Source organism: Lethenteron reissneri, chromosome 50 (genome assembly GCF_015708825.2).
Source record: "Lethenteron reissneri isolate LAM-NWPU_2019-01 chromosome 50, ASM1570882v1, whole genome shotgun sequence".
NCBI classification, from domain to species: Eukaryota; Metazoa; Chordata; class Hyperoartia; order Petromyzontiformes; family Petromyzontidae; genus Lethenteron; species Lethenteron reissneri.
This window is the reverse complement of record NC_083828.1, coordinates 1842281-1864929: the sequence shown is the minus strand read 5'-3', so window position 1 is coordinate 1864929 and position 22649 is coordinate 1842281. Positions and strand designations below refer to the sequence as shown.

General features: G+C 55.5%; 1 protein-coding gene across 2 annotated transcripts; it reads right to left on the bottom strand.

Moving 5' to 3' along the window:
• Positions 1 to 3291: 3291 nt before the first annotated feature.
• Positions 3292 to 22396, bottom strand: LOXL1 (lysyl oxidase like 1). 2 transcript variants are annotated; one of them, XM_061572219.1, is made up of 7 exons: positions 20980 to 22393; positions 17923 to 18031; positions 17487 to 17624; positions 15167 to 15323; positions 14008 to 14103; positions 10438 to 10553; positions 3292 to 8418 (listed from the first exon to the last, which is right to left on the bottom strand). In XM_061572219.1, exons 1-7 carry the CDS (start codon positions 21167 to 21169, stop codon positions 8412 to 8414), a joined length of 813 nt encoding a protein of 270 aa, XP_061428203.1. In that variant the 5' UTR covers positions 21170 to 22393; the 3' UTR covers positions 3292 to 8411. The 2 variants fall into 2 exon arrangements, with proteins under 2 accessions (XP_061428203.1, XP_061428204.1); XM_061572220.1 differs by lacking the exon at positions 3292 to 8418 and having other exon boundaries at positions 10434 to 10553; positions 20980 to 22396.
• Positions 22397 to 22649: the final 253 nt, after the last annotated feature.

The window sequence follows — 22649 nt, the reverse complement described above, 5'->3', positions numbered from 1 at the left end:
CAGCACTCACCCACCCCCTCAACACTCACCCATCCCCCCAACACTCACCCATTCCCCCAACACTCACCCACCCCCCCAACACTCACCCACCCCCCCAACACTCACGCACCCCCCCCAACACTCACCCACCCCCTCAACACTCACCCACCCCCCCAACATTCACCCACCCCCCCAACACTCACCCACCCCCCCCAACACTCACCCACCCCCTCAACCCTCACCCACCCCCCCAACACTCACCCATCCCCCCAACACTCACCCACCCCCCCAACACTCACCCACCCCCCCCAACACTCACCCACCCCCTCAACACTCACCCACCCCCCCCAACACTCACCCATCCCCCCAACACTCACCCATCCCCCCAACACTCACCCATCCCTCCAACACTCACCCACCCCCTCAGCACTCACCCACCCCCCCAACACTCACCCACCCCCCCAACACTCACTCACCCCCCCAACACTCACCCACCACCTCAACTCTCACCCAACCTCCCCAACACTCACCCACCCCCCCAACACTCACCCATCCCCCGGCAGTGCCTCACCCACAGCACTTACACCCCCTCACCACCATCACCCCCCCACTCACCCCCCTCCAGCCTCCAACACTGGACACAGCCCCCCCCCCCGCCCCGCCTCACCCACCAGACCCCCCTCCCCTCATTCGTCTCTCACCCGTAGCTCCGAGGGATGGAACGTCCGCCGGGAAGACGGAGCGATGGCATCGCCTCGTGTGTCGGTGCGAGGCGGATTGCTTCACGGGATTAGGAGGTGCACTTATTCTAGAGCTCACGTTACAGGGTGGAGGAGCGTCTTATACTCCGGGAGGAGGGTGGGGGTTGGCGGCTCGCAGAGGAGGCCTTCATCCAGCAGTGGATACATCACGGTCTGAGTGGCGGTGGTAGCGTTGGTGTTGTGGGTGGGGGGCTGCGTGAGGACCCCCCTTCCCACCCCCGACCTGGGCTCGCCACGTGCCCGTGTTGTGACGTCACGCGACTCCCCCGTCACGTGTCAGGGGGGATGGGATCGAGGGGATTCCAGGGGGTAGTGAAAGGGGATTACAGTTAAACAAATCAAAGCGATGTTCGGCTCGAATGAGCTCTGGAGGGGTGTTTAATGCCTTGACCCAGTGACGGCAATTCCACATTCCTGTGGCGGGGGCGAGTATATCCATAGAACAATCGCTGTTGACTTCCCCACGAAGTGCTACTCAGTGTATCGACCCCCCGACGGAGGTATGGATGATGGGCTGGGTCAACCGCAAACGTGGATTTGAACTCTGGGGGTGGCGGGGAGGGGGGGCATTCCCACGGCACACGATGGACGCATGGAAACGGCGAGCGACAGAATCTGAGATGCAAATGAGATGCAAATGAGATGCAAATGAGATGCAAATGAGATGCAAATGAGATGCCGATTGCTCCACGTTGCTCCACGCTGGGACACCCCGTGCACGTTTGGCTCTTACGGTATTCGGGAAGCATTGAATTAGCCGCCCGGAAACCAAGTATCTGCCGCTGCAAACCGCGTTTGCAAATGTGTGTGTGTGTGTGTTTTGTAGTCGTCTCCTTTGATGAATGTGGTCGGTTTTCAACAGGCGACGTTTCGGACAATGGTCCTCATTCATAGCACGCCATGTGCCATGAAGAAGGGCAATTGCCCGAAACGTCTCCCGTTATGCAGTTTGCTTTTTAAGGACACACACACACACAGTGTTGTCAGTCACAAACACGTGTGAGACACGCGGCCACTCGGCCTCAAATGAGTACCTGGTGTGGTGTGCAAACATCAGCACTGGGGAGACAAAGGCGGCAGGGCGTGGTGCTGGCCACCCACCCCTTCGTGTGCCGTGCCGGCCTTCACATGTGCTACTCGCTAGCAGCACTTGCCCTAACAGTCTGTTAAGGCTACACGGGGATCTTTGTCTTTTTGTGCGCATCCGTTTATTGCGTGGTGGGGGGAGGGGGTTGGCAGCGTGGAGGGAGACCTTTATCCAGCAGTGGATGGAAACGGGGATTGCATTGATTGCATTACCGCATTCACTGGATTATAAGGCGTCCCTTATTGTCGGAGCAAACGTTCGGGGGTGGTGCGTCTTATAATCCGGTACGTGGGTGGGGGGTTGGCCACGTTTTGTTCTCCAATCGTCGTCGCCGGCGGCGTCATGGGCACGACGCGAGCGGAGTTGCCGTTCTCAATCTCTCAGAGCGAGCAGTGCACCACCCTGTGTGGTGGCAGCTGGCACGGAGCCCGCAGCAGCCGAATGCGCCCGCTGTGTTCTGCATTGGATGGTCGCCCCACGCAAGCCACTGCTCCAGTCTCTATCCCGCTTAGCTTGTCAAGATGTGGCACACGATACCAGCGGTCGGCAAACAGAATAAGAGGCACAATTCAGTTTTTTTGCTGTGGTTGTCCCACCTGATGACGGAAGCTTGTGTTGCCTCCGAAACGTCGTGATTTTAAAAATGTTTTATTTTCATCTACGTGACTTTATCGAAAGAACCAAAAGTATGGATTCTTGCAGTCACGAAAACTTCAAATCTAGAATTAAGCCACAATTTAAATTTCGATTTCAAGCTTTCGTGACTGCATGGATTCATCTTCTTGGTTCTTTCGGTAAAGTCACGTAGAAGGGAAATAATAAAATAATAATAAAAATAAAACATGTTTCCATTCTACGTGACTTTACCGAAAGAACCAAGAAGATAAGCCACAATTTGTTTCGAATTCGGTACAAAACGCAATGCACGTGCTGCTACGGTGGCTAGGAGATGTTAACTACCTCGCGTGGTATACAGGAACATGTGTGTTCAATCCTAACCCTGGCGCCTGCTGCTGTATATTTGGAGTTTGCGTGTCTCTCTCCCCGTGGTCGCGTGGATTTTTCTCTGGGTCCTCCAGGTTTTTTCCTCCACGTTGATAATCAACATCACGCGTTCGAAGTATTTGGCTGTGCTACATGTCCACGTGATAAGCCACTTCGTTGAGATATCAACTGTGGCCAGGTCGCTTATGAGGAAGAGCCACATAGCTCAGTGGGACTTCACCTGATAAAATAAAAACTAGTACATAGTTTATGAACACACGCAGACATTGCATCACTCAGCAGCCCGTCCCGAGCTGCAGCTTGCCAACCTCCTGGGCTGTGCCTCCCCCACCCCCAACTCCACCACCAACCCACTCCCCAGACCTTGCCTCGTCACACACCTCGTCAGTCCACACACCTCGTCAGTCCACACACACACACCTCGTCACACGCACTCACGTACACACGTGGGCTGAGTCACGCAATTCATTGGACCTTTAATTACCGGATACATTAATTAGCGTCGCGCCAGTGACGTCATGGGCGGTGTTCAGGTGAAGGGGGGGGGTCATGGGGAGGGGGGGCTCATGGTAACACAGAGTGGGACTGTGTGGCGTGTGGGGGCCCATTGCCTCAACCCCCACACCTCGTGAGCCCCCCAACTCGGCTCCCCCTCTTCCCCACCCCTCCACCTCAACTCCGCTCGTAGCACCTTTAAAGAGAGAGTGAATAACGCACACCGCACCATCATTGCAGCAGAGGGGGCGCCTAGCACCACGAAGACACACACAGACCACGCACACGCACACCACGCACACACACCACGAACACACACACACCACGCAGACACACACACCACGTACACACACACCACGCACACACACACCACGCACACACACCACGCACACACACACAGCACGCACACACACACACACCACACACACACACCACGAACACATACACCACGCACGCACACACACCACGCACACACACCACGAACACACACACACCACGAACACACACACCACGAACACACACACACCACGAACACGCACACACTACGAACGCACACACAAGTGCACACACATCACAAACGCGCACATGCACAGACAAGTGTGCCCATACAGACACACACACAATGGACACACAGATGCGCACAGGCACATACAGATGCAGACTCGCAGGCATACACACACGCGCCCACAAAGACACAGATCCCCTGTGTAGCCTGCACAGGCTGTTGGGGAAAGTGCCATTAGCGAGCACCTATGAAGGCCGGCACGGCATACGAGGGGGGTGAGTGGCCAACACCATGCCCGGCCGCCTTTGTCTCTCCAGTGCTGATGTTTGCACACCACACCAGGTCCTCATTTAAGGCTGAGTCGACCAAGTGGAGGCCCAGAATCGATTCAGATATATTCCGTCACTAATGTTGGCTGCGAGCGGGAATCCAACTCAGGTTGCTGCGTTTGTAGCGCAGTGCGCTAACCACTGCGCCACCACTCCACGCACGCTCACACACGATCAGATGCACACAGAATACAGACAAACGCACGCACACGGGAGAACACACAGACACAGTCAGACACAGACACAAGAGAACACACACACGCTCACACACGAGAGAACACACACACGCTCACACACAAGATGACACAGACACGCTCACGCACAAGATGACACAGACACGCACACACACAAGAGAACACACACAGAGGAGAACACACACACGCACAGGCGAACACACCACACATACTGTTCTGCTCAGTCAGCAGAACAACACTTAAACAACATCTGCAAGAACAAGAATCGTAACACTGTAACCTTGACAACAATAATAATTACAATATCAATAATAATTAATCATAATGCCGAGGTTGAGGGTTTACATCTCGAGATAAATAGAGCTTAGGCAGAGAGCAGCTCAAGGCAACAATCAAGGGGCTGCTGGGGCAGCAGAGAGGGCAGTGCAGGGTTTATAAAGAGAGCAGGGTGGTTGCAGAAAGGGCAAGGTTTAGACAGAGGGCACGGTTTGGCGAGAGAGAGAGGGAGAGAGGGCAGGCAAGGTGGAGGTGAGGCTCAGAGGTCGGCACTGCTGAGATCCTGGGTTCGAATCCAGGGTTCAGCCGCCTGTGGTTACACCGAAGTTCTCACAGCGTCGTGAGTTGATGGCCTCAGTCCGGTCACTTACACGGAGACCCATAGCCTCACATGGAGACCCATAGACTCACACAGAGACCCATAGCCTCACATGGAGACCCATAGACTCACATAGACACTCATAGACTCATATAGAGACCCATAGCTTCACATAGAGACCCATAGACTCACACGGAGACCCATAGCCTCACATGGAGACCCATAGACTCACATATACACTCATAGACTCATATAGAGACCCATAGCCTCACATAGAGACCCATAGACTCACATAGAGACCCATAGACTCACACAAAGCCCATAGACTCACACGGAGACCCATAGACTCACATAGAGACCAATATCCTCACATAGAGACCCATAAACTCATACGGAGTACAATGGCCTCACAGAGAGACCCCTAAGACTCACTAATAGACCCACATAGACTCGAATAGAGAACCATAGACTCACACAGAGACCCATAGCCTTACATAGAGACCCATAGACTCACATAGAGACCCATAGACTCACACGAAGACCCATAGACTCACACGGAGAGCCATAGACTCACATAGAGACCCATAGACTCACACGGAGACCTATAAACTCACACGCAGACCCATAGCCTCACATAGAGACCCATAGACTTACATAGAGACCAATAGACTCACACAAAGACCCATAGCCTCACACAAAGACCCCTAGACTCACTAAGATACCCACAGAGACTTGAATAGAGACCAATAGTCTAGCATAGAGACCCATATAGTCTAATAGATACCCACAGTCTCACACAGAGAACCCTATACTCATTAAAATACCCACAAAGACTCTAATCGAGACCCACAGACTCACGCAGAGACTCATAGACTCACAGAGAAACCTACAGCCTCACACAGAGACCCATAGACTCACAGAGAGACCCTACACACATAGACTCAGATAGAGACCCATAGCCTCACATAAAGACCCACATGATTATACATACTCTTTGGTTCTTTTGGTAAAGTCACGTAGGTGAAAAATAAGAATACAAAAATAACTAAATTAATTTAGAAATATAAATAACTAAATTAATTTAGTTACTTCTAATTTTATTCTTATTTTTTATTTTTATTTTTTCACCTACGTGACTTTACTGAAATAACCAAAGAGTATGGATCCTTGCAGTCACGAAAACTTCAGATCTAGAATGATTAGACATGTGAAGTTCTGATTAAACTGAATGGTCTCAGCCCGGTCACCAATGATTGCACAAACAAACAAAAAAAACACCTATGACATAAAAATTTGGTTTTCAAATAAACTGGGCCAAACTCCAGCTCTGGGAATTTAAAAGAAAGTAATTCATCCATCGTGCGGAAACATCTCGCAGCAGGACGCGTGGGAAGGTGCACCCCTTCCCAGGCCACTCGTAGTATTTTTTTTCAGGAGCCAAAAAGTCCCAAGAGATCTCCTGCTCCTCAGACGGGGGGGGGGTCTGCGGTGCTCATCGCCAGTTTCACAGCCCTGAGCCAGCTGTGGACATTCCCAATGTGTATGACGAGGGCGAGTCTCCCCACAGAACAACCACTGTTGACCGACGCGCAAAACGGTCCTCTTTTTATAGACCCCCCGAGGGGATGATGGGCCGAGCGAGTCAACCCCCACCCCCCATACCCACCCCGGCCATGGATTTGAACGACCCGGCTCTGCTGCCGCGGGGCCACCTGGCCGGAGAGTTTCTGGAGGCCCCGGCTACTGGAGGCCCCGGCTACTGGAGGCCCCGTCTACTGGAGGCCCCGGCTGCTGGAGGCCCCGGCTGCGATGTCTCCCCCGACTCCCCGGGGCGCACGGCCCCCTGCGAGATTTCCGAATCCCTTCTCCGTTCCCCCTCGACGACGGCGCGATTGTCGCCGTCGTCGGGATACGCGCTGGGAACAAATTGCCAACAAAAGAGGGGGCGCTGGTTTGGGGAGAGGGCAGTTGTTTAGAGAGAGGGTGGTGTGGTAAGAAAGGGCAGTGTTTAGGGAGGGGGCAGTGTTTATGGAGAGGGCAGTGTTTATGGAGAGGGCAGTGTTTATGGACAGGGCAGTGTTTATGGACAGGGCAGTGTTTATGGACAGGGCAGTGTTTAGGGAGGGGGCAGTGTTTATGGACAGGGCAGTGTTTATGGAGAGGGCAGTGTTTATGGACAGGGCAGTGTTTATGGACAGGGCAGTGTTTATGGACAGGGCAGTGTTTAGGGAGGGGGCAGTGTTTATGGACAGGGCAGTGTTTATGGAGAGGGCAGTGTTTATGGACAGGGCAGTGTTTATGGACAGGGCAGTGTTTATGGACAGGGCAGTGTTTAGGGAGGGGGCAGTGTTTATGGACAGGGCAGTGTTTATGGACAGGGCAGTGTTTATGGAGAGGGCAGTGTTTATGGAGAGGGCAGTGTTTATGGAGAGGGCAGTGTTTATGGACAGGGCAGTGTTTATGGACAGGGCAGTGTTTAGGGACAGGGCAGTGTTTATGGACAGGGCAGTGTTTAGGGAGAGGGCAGTGTTTATGGAGAGGGCAGTGTTTATGGACAGGGCAGTGTTTATGGACAGGGCAGTGTTTATGGACAGGGCAGTGTTTAGGGAGAGGGCAGTGTTTATGGAGAGGGCAGTGTTTATGGACAGGGCAGTGTTTATGGACAGGGCAGTGTTTATGGACAGGGCAGTGTTTATGGACAGGGCAGTGTTTATGGAGAGGGCAGTGTTTATGGACAGGGCAGTGTTTAGGGAGGGCGCAGTGTTTAGGGAGAGGGCAGTGTTTAGGGAGAGGGCAGTGTTTATGGACAGGGCAGTGTTTAGGGAGAGGGCAGTGTTTATGGACAGGGCAGTGTTTAGGGAGAGGGCAGTGTTTATGGACAGGGCAGTGTTTATGGAGGACGCAGTGTTTATGGACAGGGCAGTATTTAGGGACAGGGCAGTGTTTATGGAGAGGGCAGTGTTTAGGAAGGGGGCAGTGTTTAGGAAGGCGGCAGTGTTTAGGAAGGGGGCAGTGTTTAGGGACAGGGCAGTGTTTATGGACAGGGCAGTGTTTATGGAGGGGCAGTGTTTATGGAGGGGGCAGTGTTTATGGACAGGGCAGTGTTTATGGAGAGGGCAGTGTTTAGGGAGAGGGCAGTGTTTATGGAGGGGGCAGTGTTTAGGGAGAGGGCAGGATGTGGAGCAGCAGCAGCAGGCGAGGCAGGGTGTGTGGGGTGTGTGGGGTTGGTGGGGCGGCGTGGGGAGGTGCGAAGGCGTTGGGTGATGGTGATGTCCGCGCTGTTGCTGCCTCAGCTGTGTTGACTCGCATCGTCGCTCCCCACCTTCCAGCCCCTCCCCCACCTTCTCCCCATGTAGATCCCGGACAACAGAATCCGGGGTGGATGTGGGCGTGTGAGGAGGGGGGCAGGCGAGGAGGGGGGCAGGCGGGGTCTTCAAGTATCAGTCCCAGGTCCTCGCCTCTCAGTATCTATGGGCAGGGAGGAGGGGGGTGACTGTGAGTACGTGTGTGTGTGTGTGTCAGTGTGAGTGTGTGTCCGTGTGTGTAAACATCGCCACTCGGGAGACAAAGACGGCCGGGCATGGTGCTGGCCACCCACCCCCTTGACTGCCGTGCCGGCCTTCATAGGTGCTCGCTAACAGCACCTGCCCCAAAATCTGTTAAGGCTGTACGGGGGATCTTTGTCTTTGTGTGTGCATACGTGTGAACGTGCGAGTGTGCGTGCGTGTGTGCGGCAAAAAACAACCCTCTACCTCCTCGTGGTGGCGGACTGCAACGTTGTGGTGGGCAGTGCCGTGGGGGGTGGGCCAATTTAGATTGGCCCTTTCCCTTAATGGCGATTGTAACCACCACAGCGACCAAATGGGGGCTCTGGACGGGTGCGAGGGGCTGGTAACCCTCCACCTTCAATACCACTAAACTACGAGGCAAAACATTTATTAAGCTTGTGCCGGAGTCCCCAGGGAGACAGGCGTCTATGACGTCTCATGGCCAAACCCCATTTGGCGGAGCCAGGAGACTGAATCCTTACCCTCGGGGCTCCTCCAGAAACAACAAAAAGCCACTACGGATGGCCACGTGGAATGTTCGAACGCTAACTGTGGAGGAGAGGCTGCCACTCCTCTGTTGGGAGCTGGACCAGTAGCGACAGGCCCACTCTCATAATTTACAGCATCCCATGTCAGAGAATGAGGAGGCTTACCGCAGCCTTCGCTCGGAGGTTCGGAGAGCCGTGAGGCGCTGCAAGGATGGTTGGTGGTCGTGGATTGCTGAGGAGATGGAGTCTGCCTCAATGGCCCGCGATCACAAATCGCTCTTTAATTCCATCAAAAAAGTAACCTTCAGCGCCACACCTATTACCATCATTAGGGGAAAGAACGGACACTCCACCCCCACAACTCCCAATTGGTGATAGGGCAGTTGTGGAGAGAGTGGAGAGTTTTCCGAACCTGGGCAGTGTGCTCATGACTGGCTCCGGTTTGACAACAGAGGTCTCACTCCGAATCAGTCGAGCGACATTATCTTTTCATCAGTTGCGTAACGCTGTGTGGAAGCTACCTGATCTGCCACTCCACACGAAGCTTCAGGTCTTCTTGGCCACAGTCATTCCCTCCCTTCTCTACGCTGGCGAAACATGGACCCCCCTAATGGAACATCTTCGCCGGTTAGAAACATTTAGGCTGGCCTGCCTATGATCCATGCTGGGTTTAACCAGGCTGGATTGTGTGAGGAGCTCACATATTCTTGAAAGATCTGGACAAAGTCCCATCGGTGAGCTCCTCCGGCAGGCAAGGCTGCGTTGGCGTAATCCGACTCGCGCACCGCATGTGTGGGGGGAGACATGGGAAGCTGGCTGGGTCATGTAGCCCGCATGCCCAGCCACCGCATGCCTAAACAGCTTTTGTTCGGCCGGATCAAGGGGGCTAAACGGGCACGGCACGGGCTAGAGAAGAGATGGAGTGATGTGGTAGAGGAGGATGTGGAGCTGAGTGGACTTGCCGATGACTGGTACCAGCAGTGTCAAAATCGGCCTCTGTGGAGGAGGCTTGTGAAGGACGCTACTGGGCAACGGAAGAGAGACGCTCACAACAACGAGCGGAGCACCGGGTGGCTAAAGCACAGCAAGTTGGCACAGTACGGGCACAGGTGGTGCATCGGCCAGTCATCTCAGTCAGTTGACCCGTGGCACATGGGTCTGCCCCGTGACCTCCTGCCAGCGGGCGTTCGACACTTGACGTGGCCTCAACGTGCACATAGCCTGGCACAAGCATCGTGTTGACGTCACTGCCACTTAGTGGCGGACGGCGGTTGTTATTGGGTGTGTGTGTGCTCGCTAACAACGCTTGCCGCTACAGTCTGTTAAGGCTATACGGGGGATCTTTGTCTTTGTGTACGTGTGCGTGTGTGTGCGTGTGTGTGTATGCGTGTGTGCGTGTGTGTGTGCGTTTGTGCGTGTGTGTGTGTGTGCGTGTGTGTGCAGACTCTTACGGGGAGATGCGGCAGTTGGTGGCCGACGCGAACCTCCCCGTGTAGCGCACGTCGCAGCGCACGATGTTGTTGGAGTAGTCCGACTCGCGCACCTTGTAGTTGGGGTTCACGTGCAGCTGTGGGGCACACACACACACACAGATAAAGACCTCCCCCCCCCCGCGTGTTATCGCCTTAACAGACTTTTGAGGCGAATACAAACCACAAAACTATTTTTTTATTTTACCAGGTGAGGCCCACTGAGCTATAAAGTTTTCTTTGCAAATGATAGCTAAACAAAGTGGCTTCTTATCGTGTGTTAATGTACAGCACCCAAATAAAATGTTTCTAAATGTGGAGGGAAAAACCAGAGCACCCAGAGAAAAACCCTACGTGATCACGCGGAGAATTTGCAAACTCCAAATATACAGCAGGTGTCAGGGTTGGGATCGAACCCACGACCTCCTGTATTACCAAGGCGAGGCAGTTAGTGCAGTTAGTAGCGAGCACACACGAAGGCCGGCACAACACACAAGATAGGTGGCCAGTACCATACCCGGCCGCCTTTGTCTCCCCAGTGAGTATGTTTACACATAACACTAGGTATATTCATGTGAGGCTGAGTTCAGATAATCGTCACTGGTGTTGGCTGTGAGCGGGAATATAATTTTGGTCGCCGGGTTCCTTGCGCAGCGCGCTAACCGCTGCACCACCGCTCACACGCAAGCTTCACCCCCTGCAGCCTCCACAGGCTGTCGGGGCGAGCGCTGTCGGCCGCCACGGGCGCAGCTACAAGTGGCACGGGTGTGGCCAGAGCCCCGCCGCGTGGCCGTCACGCTCCCCTCGCCTTGCGTAGCCTGGCGAGCAATGGCCGTGTGGCTTGTTCGGCATGAACTCAAGGAGACAAATAACCCCACGCCACCCCCGAACGCAACTTTCACCCCCCGCCCATCGCCGCCCCTCCCCTACGGGCCCCTGGCGCAATGACACTGCCGCCGCAGCCCATGTCACGCGGCTCAATGCGGTGGAAAGATTTGCAAACCTCAGCGGTGTCCTCTGCAGATCAGCGGTAAGATAGAAGCACAGCCCCTGCAATTGCCCGCTCACACCTCTGCTGGCGGAAGAGGCCTCCGCTTTGAGGAAACTCCAGAGAGCCCCTCTAGAGGAGGGCATTTGGCCAATTATTCGTACGCCACCTTGCTGGCTAGATGCCTTAGAGGAAGTGCCCACACTTGTACCCACTGCACGTGACCTGCTGATTGAATTAATTGTGGAGGACCTGTTGATACTGCTCAGTGAATAGAGGTGTGTGGGGGGGGGATTTTATAAACTTTCTCTCATTATGACTTATGACTCTTTTTCAGGAGGGTCCTGCCAGGCTTGTCACAGTAGGGGTGCGACGTTGTATGTGTGCGTGTTGAACTTCTTTCGCACCGTACGTAGCTAGCCGCGCTGCTGCTGCTGTCTGTAATCCCATTCGAGTAATTTTCAGATAAATGTTTTCAGTGTTGCGGATGTTTTTCCCAATACCAGTAACCTTGCGTGGGGTTTGTTTCAAGCTCTGGAAGGAAACTGGAGCACCAGGAGGAACTCCACGCAGAACAGAGCTAGTGGACATCTGTGAAACTACTGGACATCTGTGAAAAATATTTTTTTCGCTCATCGAATTCCTCCAGTATGACTAAAATAGATTCTAAACAGAGGGAGAGAACATACAAACGCTAGGCAGAAAAGCGCCCGAGGTGGGAATCGAACCCAGACTCTTTTCGCTGTGAGGCGCGAGCATTACAACCGCGCCACCACTCCCCCACTGCCACCAAACGGGACGTCTCCCCCGCTGCACGTTGACAAAGCCCGCCGACGTCATCCGCTCGCTCGGCCAGGAATCCCGTGTGCAGAGCTGCAGTTTCATTACGGCTTGTGATGTTGAAGTTTATTTTGTTGAACCAAGAGAGAGCGGAGGGGGGGGGATAATTGCATTTACTTTGCGACAGTGAGCTCACACGGCTTTGCTCTACGGGTCTCCGCGAGTGTGTGTAGGCGGTGCAACTGCGCCAGGGCACATGGGCCAGGGTGGCTCGGGTGCCCAGGCTACAGAGCAAGCGGGGGGGGGGGGGGATTCTATAGCGAGAGGCAGGAGTCCCACGCCAACCACGCTACACACACACGCGCGTAAACCCACATACACTCACACCTCGCAAACATATAGACACAGACACTCAACAAAGTCAAACTCCCCCCCCCGCCCCCCCATAGCCTTTGACAGACTCTTGGGGCAAGTGCCGTTAGCGAGCAACTATGAATCGAGAGGGTGGGTGGCACCACGATGCCCGGCCACCATTGTCTGTCCAGTGCTAATGTTTACACACCGCACCTGGAACTCATTTATGGCGGAATCGATCTCGGGGAGGGGCCCAGGACCAGTTCAGATATTTGTCGCTGATGGTTGGCCGTGAGAGGGAATCGGCCAGATTTGCAGCGAAGCGCGCTAACCACTGCACCGCCGCTTCTCCATAAGCCGCACACACACAAAGACAAACATCCCCGTATAGCCTTAACAGACTGTAGAGGCAAGTGCTGTTAGCAAGTAGCATCTATGAAGGCCGGAACGGTACACGACGGGGTGCATGGCCAGCACCATGCCCAACCGCCTTTGTCTCCCCAGTGGCGATGTTTACACACCGCACCAGGTACTCATTTGAGGCTGAGTCAACCTAGAGGAAACCCAGGACCGGTTCAGATAATCGTCACTGGTGTTGGCCGTGAGCGGGAATCGAACCCGGGTCGCCGGGTTCATAGCGCAGCGCGCTAACCGCTACACTACCGCTCCCCACACACACACACGCAGGCCTACACACACATGCACGCGTGCACGCACACGCACTGAAGCCTACATACAGACGCACGCGTGCACACTGCCATGCACCAACCGAGCGCCCCACATCGCCAACCGTGCTCTCCTACGCCACCGCTCCTGGACTCTGTGCAGACACCGCACATCATCCCACAGCTTCCAGCATCATTCCTCCCGCACCGGCCGCATCCGCCGCACTGCGGGCGTTCTCACTGGCAGCGCCCGTGCACAGCAGCCCCCCGACAGCACCGAGCACCATCCCCTGCTGCTCTTACACTGGGTTGGACAGGTTGTCAACCCTGGGATGACTCGATTGCCCGAGCAGGTTAATCGCACGCAAGTTCTAATCGGCCACGTCTGTGGTGGTTCGTCAACTCCCATCGCTAGCGGCGGCCGGCCCTGACGATCGCGCCTCGCGAAGGCTGGAAACCCCCCCCCCCCCTACGCGGCTGCCGATGTAACGGTACTGGCACGCGTGGGCACGTGAAAGCGGAGCGGGGGCGGGGAGGAGGGGCGTGTGTGGGAGAGACATGGGGAAGCCAGAGGGAGCCGGAGGCAGTAAGCGACTGTAGGGGCAGATTGACGAGTAGCAGAGGGGAGCAAGGAGGATCAGGGGGATAGCAGAGGGGAGCAGGGGTTGTACGTGGAAGCAAGGGGGATCGGGTGGTGGTCAAGGGGGAGCAGGGAGAGGCAATGGGAGCAGGCGAGGATCCGGGGGAGCAGGGGCGGCCGCTCACCCTGAGCACGTAGTTCCCGGGCCGCACGTCGGTGATGTCGATCCACTGGCAGTCGATGTCGGCGTTGTAGGTGTCGTAGCAGCCGGGGCTCAGACCCTGGGGCAGGGAGACACGGGGGAGAGGAGACCACACACGGAGATATGAAGAGAGAGATACAGAGAGATAAACAACGAGCACGATTCACCAATGAGCACCACCTATGCTCCACACTTTGCCAACTCGCTGCATTGTAGCCACCCGGCGCTCCGCTCGTTGTTGTGAGCATCGCTCCTCTGCTCTCCGTTGTTGTTGGAGGGCGACTGCCTCCAAATGCCCAGTAGTGTCCTTTCAGAGCCTCCTCCATAGAGTCCAATCTTGACACCGCTGGTACCGGTCATCAATGCTATTCTGTAGCCCATGCCATGTCCATTTAGCCTCCTCTATCTGGTCAAACAGAAGCTTATTGGGCATGTGGAGGCTGTGCATGCGGGCTCCAGAACCCAGCCAACGTAGCCTCGCCTGCGGGAGGAGCTCATTGATGGGACTGTGTCCAGTTTTTTCGTGGATTTGGGAGCTCCTCACACAATCCAATCTGGTTAAACCCAGGGAGGATCAGAGGCAGGCGAGCCTGACTCTTTCAAGTCAAGGGGTCCAGGTATTCCCAAGCATAGAGAAGGGAGGGCTTAACTGTGGCAGATAGGACATGGAGCTGTGTGTGAAGAGATCGGTCAGGTAGCTTCCACGCAGCGTTACGCAACGGATGAAAATGTTATTCCGCTTAAATTGATTCAAAATTAAACCGATGTTGCTAAACCAGAGCTGGTTATAAGCACACTGCCTAGGTAAGGTAACTCCTCCACTCTGCCCACATCGGCACCATTTCCCTGTTTCAACAAAGACCCCGGAAAGCCTGAAGGACAACACGGCACACCAGAGGGTGGGTGGGCACCATCACACCCGTCCACCTTAGTTTCCCGAGTGCTCATGTTTACAACCCACACCAGGTACTCATTTCAGGCTGAGTGGACCTAGGGGAGGTTCAATTATTTGTCAACAATGCTGGCCATGAGTGGCAATCGAAATCGCGATGCTAGGTTTGTAGCGCAATTTTCTAATCATTGCGCACGCGTGCACGCATGTGCCAGAGGCCACAGCGGGCGGCAGATGGCCGGCGGGTCACCTGCGTGTGCGCCGTGCAGGCGTAGCGCTTGCGGTAGCCGTAGTCGCAGGTCGTGTCCTCCAGGCAGAAGCTGGCCTTGTGGCCCTCCGCCACCTTGCGGCCCGAGCCGGCCTCCAGCAGGTTGTAGTGGCTGAACTCGTCCATGCTGTGGAAGTGTCTGTGGTGGGGTGTGGGGGGAGGGGGGCGTGGGGGGAGTCGGTGAAATATGGGGAGCGGTATGGTGACGGGTGTGGTTGACACGTGATGAGGTGTGTGGTGACGTGTGTGGTGACGTGTGTGGTGAGGCGTGGTCAGGGTGTGGTGAGGTGTGTGGTGACGTGTGTGGTGAGATGTGGTCAGGGCGTGGTGAGGTGTGTGGTGAGGTGTGTGGTGAGATGTGTGGTGAGGTGTGTGGTGAGGCGTGGTCAGGGTGTGGTGAGGTGTGTGGTGACGTGTGTGGTGAGATGTGGTGAGGTGTGTGGTGAGGTGTGTGGTGAGGTGTGTGGTGAGATGTGTGGTGACGTGTGTGGTGAGGTGTGTGGTGAGGTGTGTGGTGAGGCGTGGTCAGGGCGTGGTGAGGGGTGTGGTGAGGTGTGTGGTGAGGTGTGTGGTGAGGTGTGGTCAGGGCGTGGTGAGGTGTGTGGTGAGGTGTGTGGTGAGGTGTGGTCAGGGCGTGGTGAGGTGTGTGGTGAGGTGTGTGGTGAGGTGTGGTCAGGGCGTGGTGAGGTGTGTGGTGAGGTGTGTGGTGACGTGTGTGGTGAGATGTGGTCAGGGCGTGGTGAGGGGTGTGGTGGGAATTGCGGTTGGTGTTATTGGGTGAGATGGGGCGCTCGCAAGGAAATGCTGAGGCGTGGTGAGTTGCGGTGAAGTAGTTAGGGTTGCCACCTCTCAAAAACACCGGCGCCTGTCATAAGCAGAGGAAGAATATCTCACACTAGCGGAGAAGAGAGCGTGAATGCAATGTCTGGAGTGACGTACCACCACCACCGTCACTGCCACCGTCATCGTTATCGTTAAGAAATCTACACAAACTGGGACTTTCGACGTCCTCGGAAGAGTTATAGATTTCCTCGGATGGCAGTGGCAGCGGCAGCAGCGACCAATCTCAACAAGAGGGCGATCCTGGGAAAATCAGGACAGGTGGTAACCCTATGAGGAAGGAGGCGTGTTGAGGTATTGGTGAGGTGTGGTCTGTTATTGGTTAAATATGGTGAGTTGCTGCCCTCACTGGTAGCATGCGTGTGTAGGTGGAGTGAGGTACTGGTGAGGTACTGGCGACATGGTGAGGCAAGCGTGATATTTGTTGGCGTCCTGGATAACTGGTGAGGTAGCGGCAGTATTGAAATTCAGCCGGAACAGTCCCGAATGTTGTTGGGAAATTACTCAAACGCGCCACATCAACCTCACCTTATTTTGTCCTAAACCTGTTCACGGGATTATAGATTAATGTAGGGTGCAATAATAAAGGGTTACTATGGAAAGCTGCACCCAATACTCTAGCGGCAGTGTCTTTCGCTAATAATCCCAACTTCCAGCCTGCCCAGTAGCGTCCCGGAAACTACTGGGCGAGAAACTAAGGACAAAAATATTTGGTGAGGTGAGGTGCGGTGAGGAGTGGTGGAGCTTGGAGAGGTTACGTTTTTGGTGAAGTATGGGGAATGAGGCTGTGCCCTCGCTGATGGCACGCATGAGGTGTTCATATGAATTGGTGAGGCGTGACGTGGTGAGGTCTCATGTTAGTTCAGTATGGTGAGTAGGCTGCTACGATTCCTGGCGGCACGTGCGAGTTATGTGTGTGTGGTGCGCTGCGGTGTTGTGGCATGTGTGGTGAGTTATCGCTGTGGCAGGGTACTGGCAAGGCATGGCGAGGTATTGGTGGGGCACGATACATGATCTGTGAAGTATGGCTGTGCGCCGCACTCACTGACGGCACGCGTGAAGGAGAGTATGTGCGTGTGCGTGTGGTGTGCTGCTGTGGGGAGAGGGAGTGTAGCGGTTAGCGCGCTGGACTATTAACCCGGCGATCTGGGTTCGATTCCCGCTCATGGCCAACACCAATGACGATTATCTGAATCGGTCCTGGGGGGCCCCGAGGACGACTCAGCCTCAAATGAGTACCTGGTGCGGTGTGTAAAATCATCGCCACTGGGGAGACAAAGGCGGCCGGGCGATGTGCAGGCCACCCACCCCCTCGTGTGCGGTTCCAGCCTTCATAGGTGCTCGCTAACAGCACTTGCCTCAACAGTCTGTTAAGGCTACACGGGAGATCTTTGTCTGTGCTGTCGTGTAGTGGTGGGGTTTCTGGCACGGCGCGGCGCACGATTGTCGGAGTGCGGCTCACTGGTGGCACGCGTGCCACTCCCACGCCTCGCGCGGGCGGCTGGGCAGGAAGTCGGCGGTGCCCTGGTTCTTCACTTTCTGCGGGAAGCGCAGGAGGACACGCACGTCGTAGTCAGCCGCCTCGGGGCGGTACGCCGTGCTGGGGGGGGGGGGGGGGGGGGAACAAGGAGAGAGGATATACGGTAGGAGGAAGGAACGGGGAGAGATGGTGGGAGCAGGAAGAGGGGAAGAGCAGGGAAGAGGGTGAGAGTTGAGAAGCAGGTGGGAGCGGGGAAAGACGGAGTGGGGGGAAAGGGGAGAGGGAAGGAGGTGGGAGAGGGTCAACAGGGAGAGCGGGGGAGCAGGTGGGAGACGCGCTGTCAGTGAGTGTCCCTTGTCGGGTTTCCCCCCCAGACCCCCAACCATTTCCTCCCCCCTCACCCTCCTTCTCCCCTCACCTGGCCAGGCATTTCTCCTCGGCGGCGCAGCGCAGGGAGTAGAGGTGAGCGCGCTGGATGTAGGTGGACACCTGGATGTAGTAGGGGTCCGGGACCAGGTCAGGCAGAGCTAGGGGGCACGGGGTCATTGGGTCACAAAGGGCACGGGGTCACGAAGGGCACGGGGTCACGAAGGGCACGGACACGGTCTCCGTGACAGGCAGATTTAGGCGAGCACAAGGATGCCCAAACCCCCCGTATGAACCCTTTGCCCAGACCCCGCAACGTGACCCCTCTCATCAAGGGGGTACGTACCTATGCAGATCCTTACGAGGAAACCCCCTGCCTGTACTTCCTGTACAGAATCCACAAAGCGAAACGGACCCCTTTCCAGACCTTTTATAACTAACACTGCCTCCTATCTCGGCCACTGACTCCTCTCCTATCTCAACCATTGACTCCCTATCCTTACCACCGACTCTTATACGTAACTCTTGTAATTCCTGTCTGTAACACTGCCTCCTATCTCTACCACGGACGCCCATCCCTAACGCTTTCTCTTACCCCTCACACTGTCTTCTCAATCTCTAGCACTGACCCCCATCCCGAACACGGTTTCCTAACGCTGACTCATATCCCTACACAGGGACCCATTTGCGCAAACAACTCCCCTTACACGGACACGTGGATACTCTGCAGCAGGACCCCCTTGCGCGTGCCCCCGCACAAGCATCGCGAGTTCGTGTTTTGGGGTGGGGGTGGAGGATGGGGGGACATCGAAGACGTCATTAGGGGGCACAAGAGTGGACGTCAAACTCTAAACAGATGTTAATGGCATAAACAAGCAGGCAACTCCGACTCCCTCCCCATAACTGTGTTTTCCACATAACGAAAAAACATATATACTGGACATCTGTGAAAAAGAGCTTTCATAATAAACGTTTTTTGGTTATTTATAAAATAACGCGATCTAATTCAAAAACGTTTATTATGAAAAATATTGGTCGCGAAAGCCGACGTGTTAAAAAGAGCTTTGTTGCTCATCAGATTCCTCCAGTATAAATATTAATTCTGATAAATATACAAGTATTTATTTTACACATCCCATAAGTCGCCACGGCCTTCTGTACTGGCAGTGATTTTTTTTTCGTTTGAGCACCAATTGGTTCAACACAAAGCACCAACAATAAAAACCCCTACTCTGAACCAGTCTCGACATTCGGCCGGTGTCTCTCATCAGCAGAAGAAGTCAAGCCCTCGCTTGAGCCGCAATGCTGGTGTACTGTCGCCACAGACGACTGCGTTTGCACACCGAGAGAAGCCTCTCTCGAACGAACGACGCCGTGCTATCCAAACCGCTAAGGCCAGGATGAGTCACGGAGCGAGATGCGATGTTGTCCGTCTTGCGTTCTGTTCGAGCGCACAGCCCCCGTGGTGCAAAACGAGCAAAGGGCCGTAACACGCGCCAGGTGAGGGTACCCACCACGTTTTGCCCCACCGAGCCCATTCACACTGCTGAGGCCGGACAGAGACGGTGGGGCGGGAGGGATAATAAAAACTAAATAAAAACAAAATACAACTGCCGCCACCATTGTTTCAAATGCCGCGCCCGGAGATTGAGTTGAACAGGTGACCTCTGGACGTTGTAAGTCCAGTTTGTTGCTGACCATTACACTATTGTACCACCACTGTGGCAGCAGCCTTCGTTTCGCAGCCATGGTATGCTTAACTGTATGTCTCTAGACATATCTGTTGTATAGCGCAGCAAACCGGTAATCGGCATTTACCGGTTTTCATTCCGTCGCTGGTCGTGCAAAAACACGATTTTTGTCGAATTCGGAAATAAAACCCCGCAATATTTCAAGAGCCGCAATTCACTGTGGTCAATGCGAGACGGTGGGGTCCTTGATTCACAACGTCGTGAAGTCGTCCTTGAAGAGCCACACGCGGCTCCAGAGATGTAGGTTGTCGACCCCTACCCTAGACTATGAGAACCCTAGACTATACCAACTCTAGACTATAAGAACAATACCGAAAGACCCAAAGAATATGGGAACAATCAATGGCGGAGCCAGGATTTTCAGGTAGGGGGGGCAACCCCTCTAACAATGAAAACTGATATAGGAGTTGTTAGTAAGTAAGGACTTGTTAGTAAGTAAGGACTTGTTAGTAAGGACTTGTCCCTTGATTTTTATTCGACGCGTGTGCGTCGATGGCGCAGCCATCGAGCGAGGGTTGAATTCGAACCGCGTCGTGTGATCGGCATCGCGCTCGCTGAAGGTTTTGATGCCTTCAGGGAAGTCGTGTGCTGTTTACGCAACTGCGCACAATTTTGTTAGTCCCTTATAACCGCTTTGCCGTTACTTATCGCCAATTATGGACTCAGACTATCATCTCATAGAGTCCCTGGCACGTAATAATATGCTACACAGTGGCAGTGGGGGGCGCAAAATGCCGATTTATTACTAATAACCCCCAATGATCCGATCGAAATTAGGGATTTCGATCGGATCATTGGGGGTGGGGGCACGTGCCACCCCCCCTGGCACTGCCAGTGGGAACAATAAACTATAAGAACCATAGACTATAAGACCAATACACTATAAGAACCATAAACCATAAGACCTCCCGACGACAAGAATGTCATAGGGGCAATACAGCTACGCAGCGTGTGCTGCGTAGCTGCCCGATATGTTTCCGTCTGTTGTTCGGAACGATTCCCGAACGTTGAAATTCAGTTCCTGAAGAAGTTTACCCGGCACGTGCAGCGGAACGTCAGACGTCGTGGCGAACAACCCGACAAACACATCGGATAATTGAGCAGAGGGGAGTTGTGGTGGGGGGGGGGGGAGTTCAGCATTCAGCAATGGTTGTGAGTCTGGGGACAGCCCCCCTCGGGGTTAATTTCTAAAAACCCCTACACAGACCCCCTTAGAACCCCTACGCAGACCCCGTTGACTTAGAACCCCTACACAACCCACCTGACTTAGAACCCCCTACACCAACCCCTGCAAGTTCCCCGTAACACCCCTCCCGCCCCCCCCGTCCCCCTCCCCCCCACACAGGTAAACTTCTTACGGGTTCTCTGCGGGGTCCGGGGCGGCACGCGGTTGCTGAGGAAGGGCGGGTAGGGGTTCCTGTAGTAGGGGTTCTCCTCGTGGCGGTACGTGTTGGAGTTGGGGTCATCCCCCACGCCCTGACCGGCTCGTGTCCCCTCGGGGACCCCCTGCACCCTCGGCATCCCCCCTTGCTGCTGTCTCCCAGTCATCCCGTCCTGTATGGCCACGGATGCCGGCGTCTCGGCGGGTCTCGCGTTGCGGGGCGGTGCAGGCGCCGGGGCCGTGGCTGCTGCTGCTACTGAAGCTGCTGCAGCTGAAGCTGCTGCAGCTGCTGAGGTTGTGGCCGTCTGGGTCCGGGGCGCGGCGAGCGGTGCGGCCACGGGTCGGGGTGCGGCCACTTGGGGTCGCGGGGGGGCCACTTGGGGTCGCGGCGGGGCCACTTGAGGTCGAGGTGCAGGCCACTTGGGGTCGCGGCGCGGCCGGGGCAGACGCGTGGGGTCGTGCGGTCGCCCATGAGCCAGAGTTGGTCTGCCACCAGTAGCTGCTGCTGCTGCCGCCACCGCCGCCACCACCAGTTCTTCTGGTCTGTGTCACTGGGCTGGGTCGAGGGGCAGAGGGGGTCTGCCTGCGTCCCTGTCCACGGGCCCCGTTTGACCCCTGCTGCTGCTGCTGCTGTCGACGCTGCTGCTGTAGCTGCTGCTGCTGCCCCTGCTGCAGCTGCGGCTGCCCCGGCTGCTGCCCCCCCGCTCCCAGCCAGAATGTGTTGCGGCCCTGGTTGTGGGCGCTGCTGCTGCCCCCGGGCAGGTACTCGGGCCCGGAGTTGAGGAGGCTGTACACCTGCCCGTTGTTCTCCCACTGGATCAGCTGCCTCCACACCTCGCCCGGCCGCCGGGGGCCCCCCGCGGAGGGGGACACGGGGGTCTGGGCCCCCACCGGAGGGGCCCGCAGCAGCGCGGCGGCCACCAGCACCCACCAGAGCCCCAGGGTCTTCATCAGCACGAGCGGCGACGACGACGGGGATGTTGAGGAGAGTGGAGAGGCGTGTGGTGGTGAGTGTGAAGCGGTGAGTGGTGAGGTTGAGTAGAGTGGAGAAGCGGGCGATGTTGAGGAGTGCGATGAGGTGCGTGGTGGTTTCAGTGATGATGAAGAGGTGCGTCGTGGTGCTGATGAAGTCAGTGGAGAAGTGCGTGGTGGTGGTGGTGGTGTTGAGGTGAGTGATGAGGTGATTGCCGGTAAGGTGAGTGAAGAGGTGGGTGGGGGAGTCCCGCTCATCGCTGCGTCACTCGCTCCGCGTGTCTCTCCCTCTCAAGTCGCGCACTGTGCCTCCTCCGCTTCCTCCTCCTCTCTTCTTCTCGCTCCTCCTCTACCCGAACCGAACTCCGCGCCGCTCCAGCCTCTAGCTCCTTAATAAACCCCGGCGCGGCCCCTCGCATCCCTCCTCCTCCTCCCTCCACAACCTTCCACGCACCGCCTCCCCGTCACCTCTCCACATCCTCCGCCAGCACCCCCCCCCCATCACTTGCCACCTTCATCACCTGCGCCAGATCATAGCATCTCGCATCACCTGCGCCATCACGTCAACTAAATATAAAAATTTCGATTTAAAGCTTTCGTGACTGCAGGGATTCATCTTCTTGGTTCTTTCGGTAAAGTCACGTAGAATGGAAATAATAAAATAAGAAAAATAAA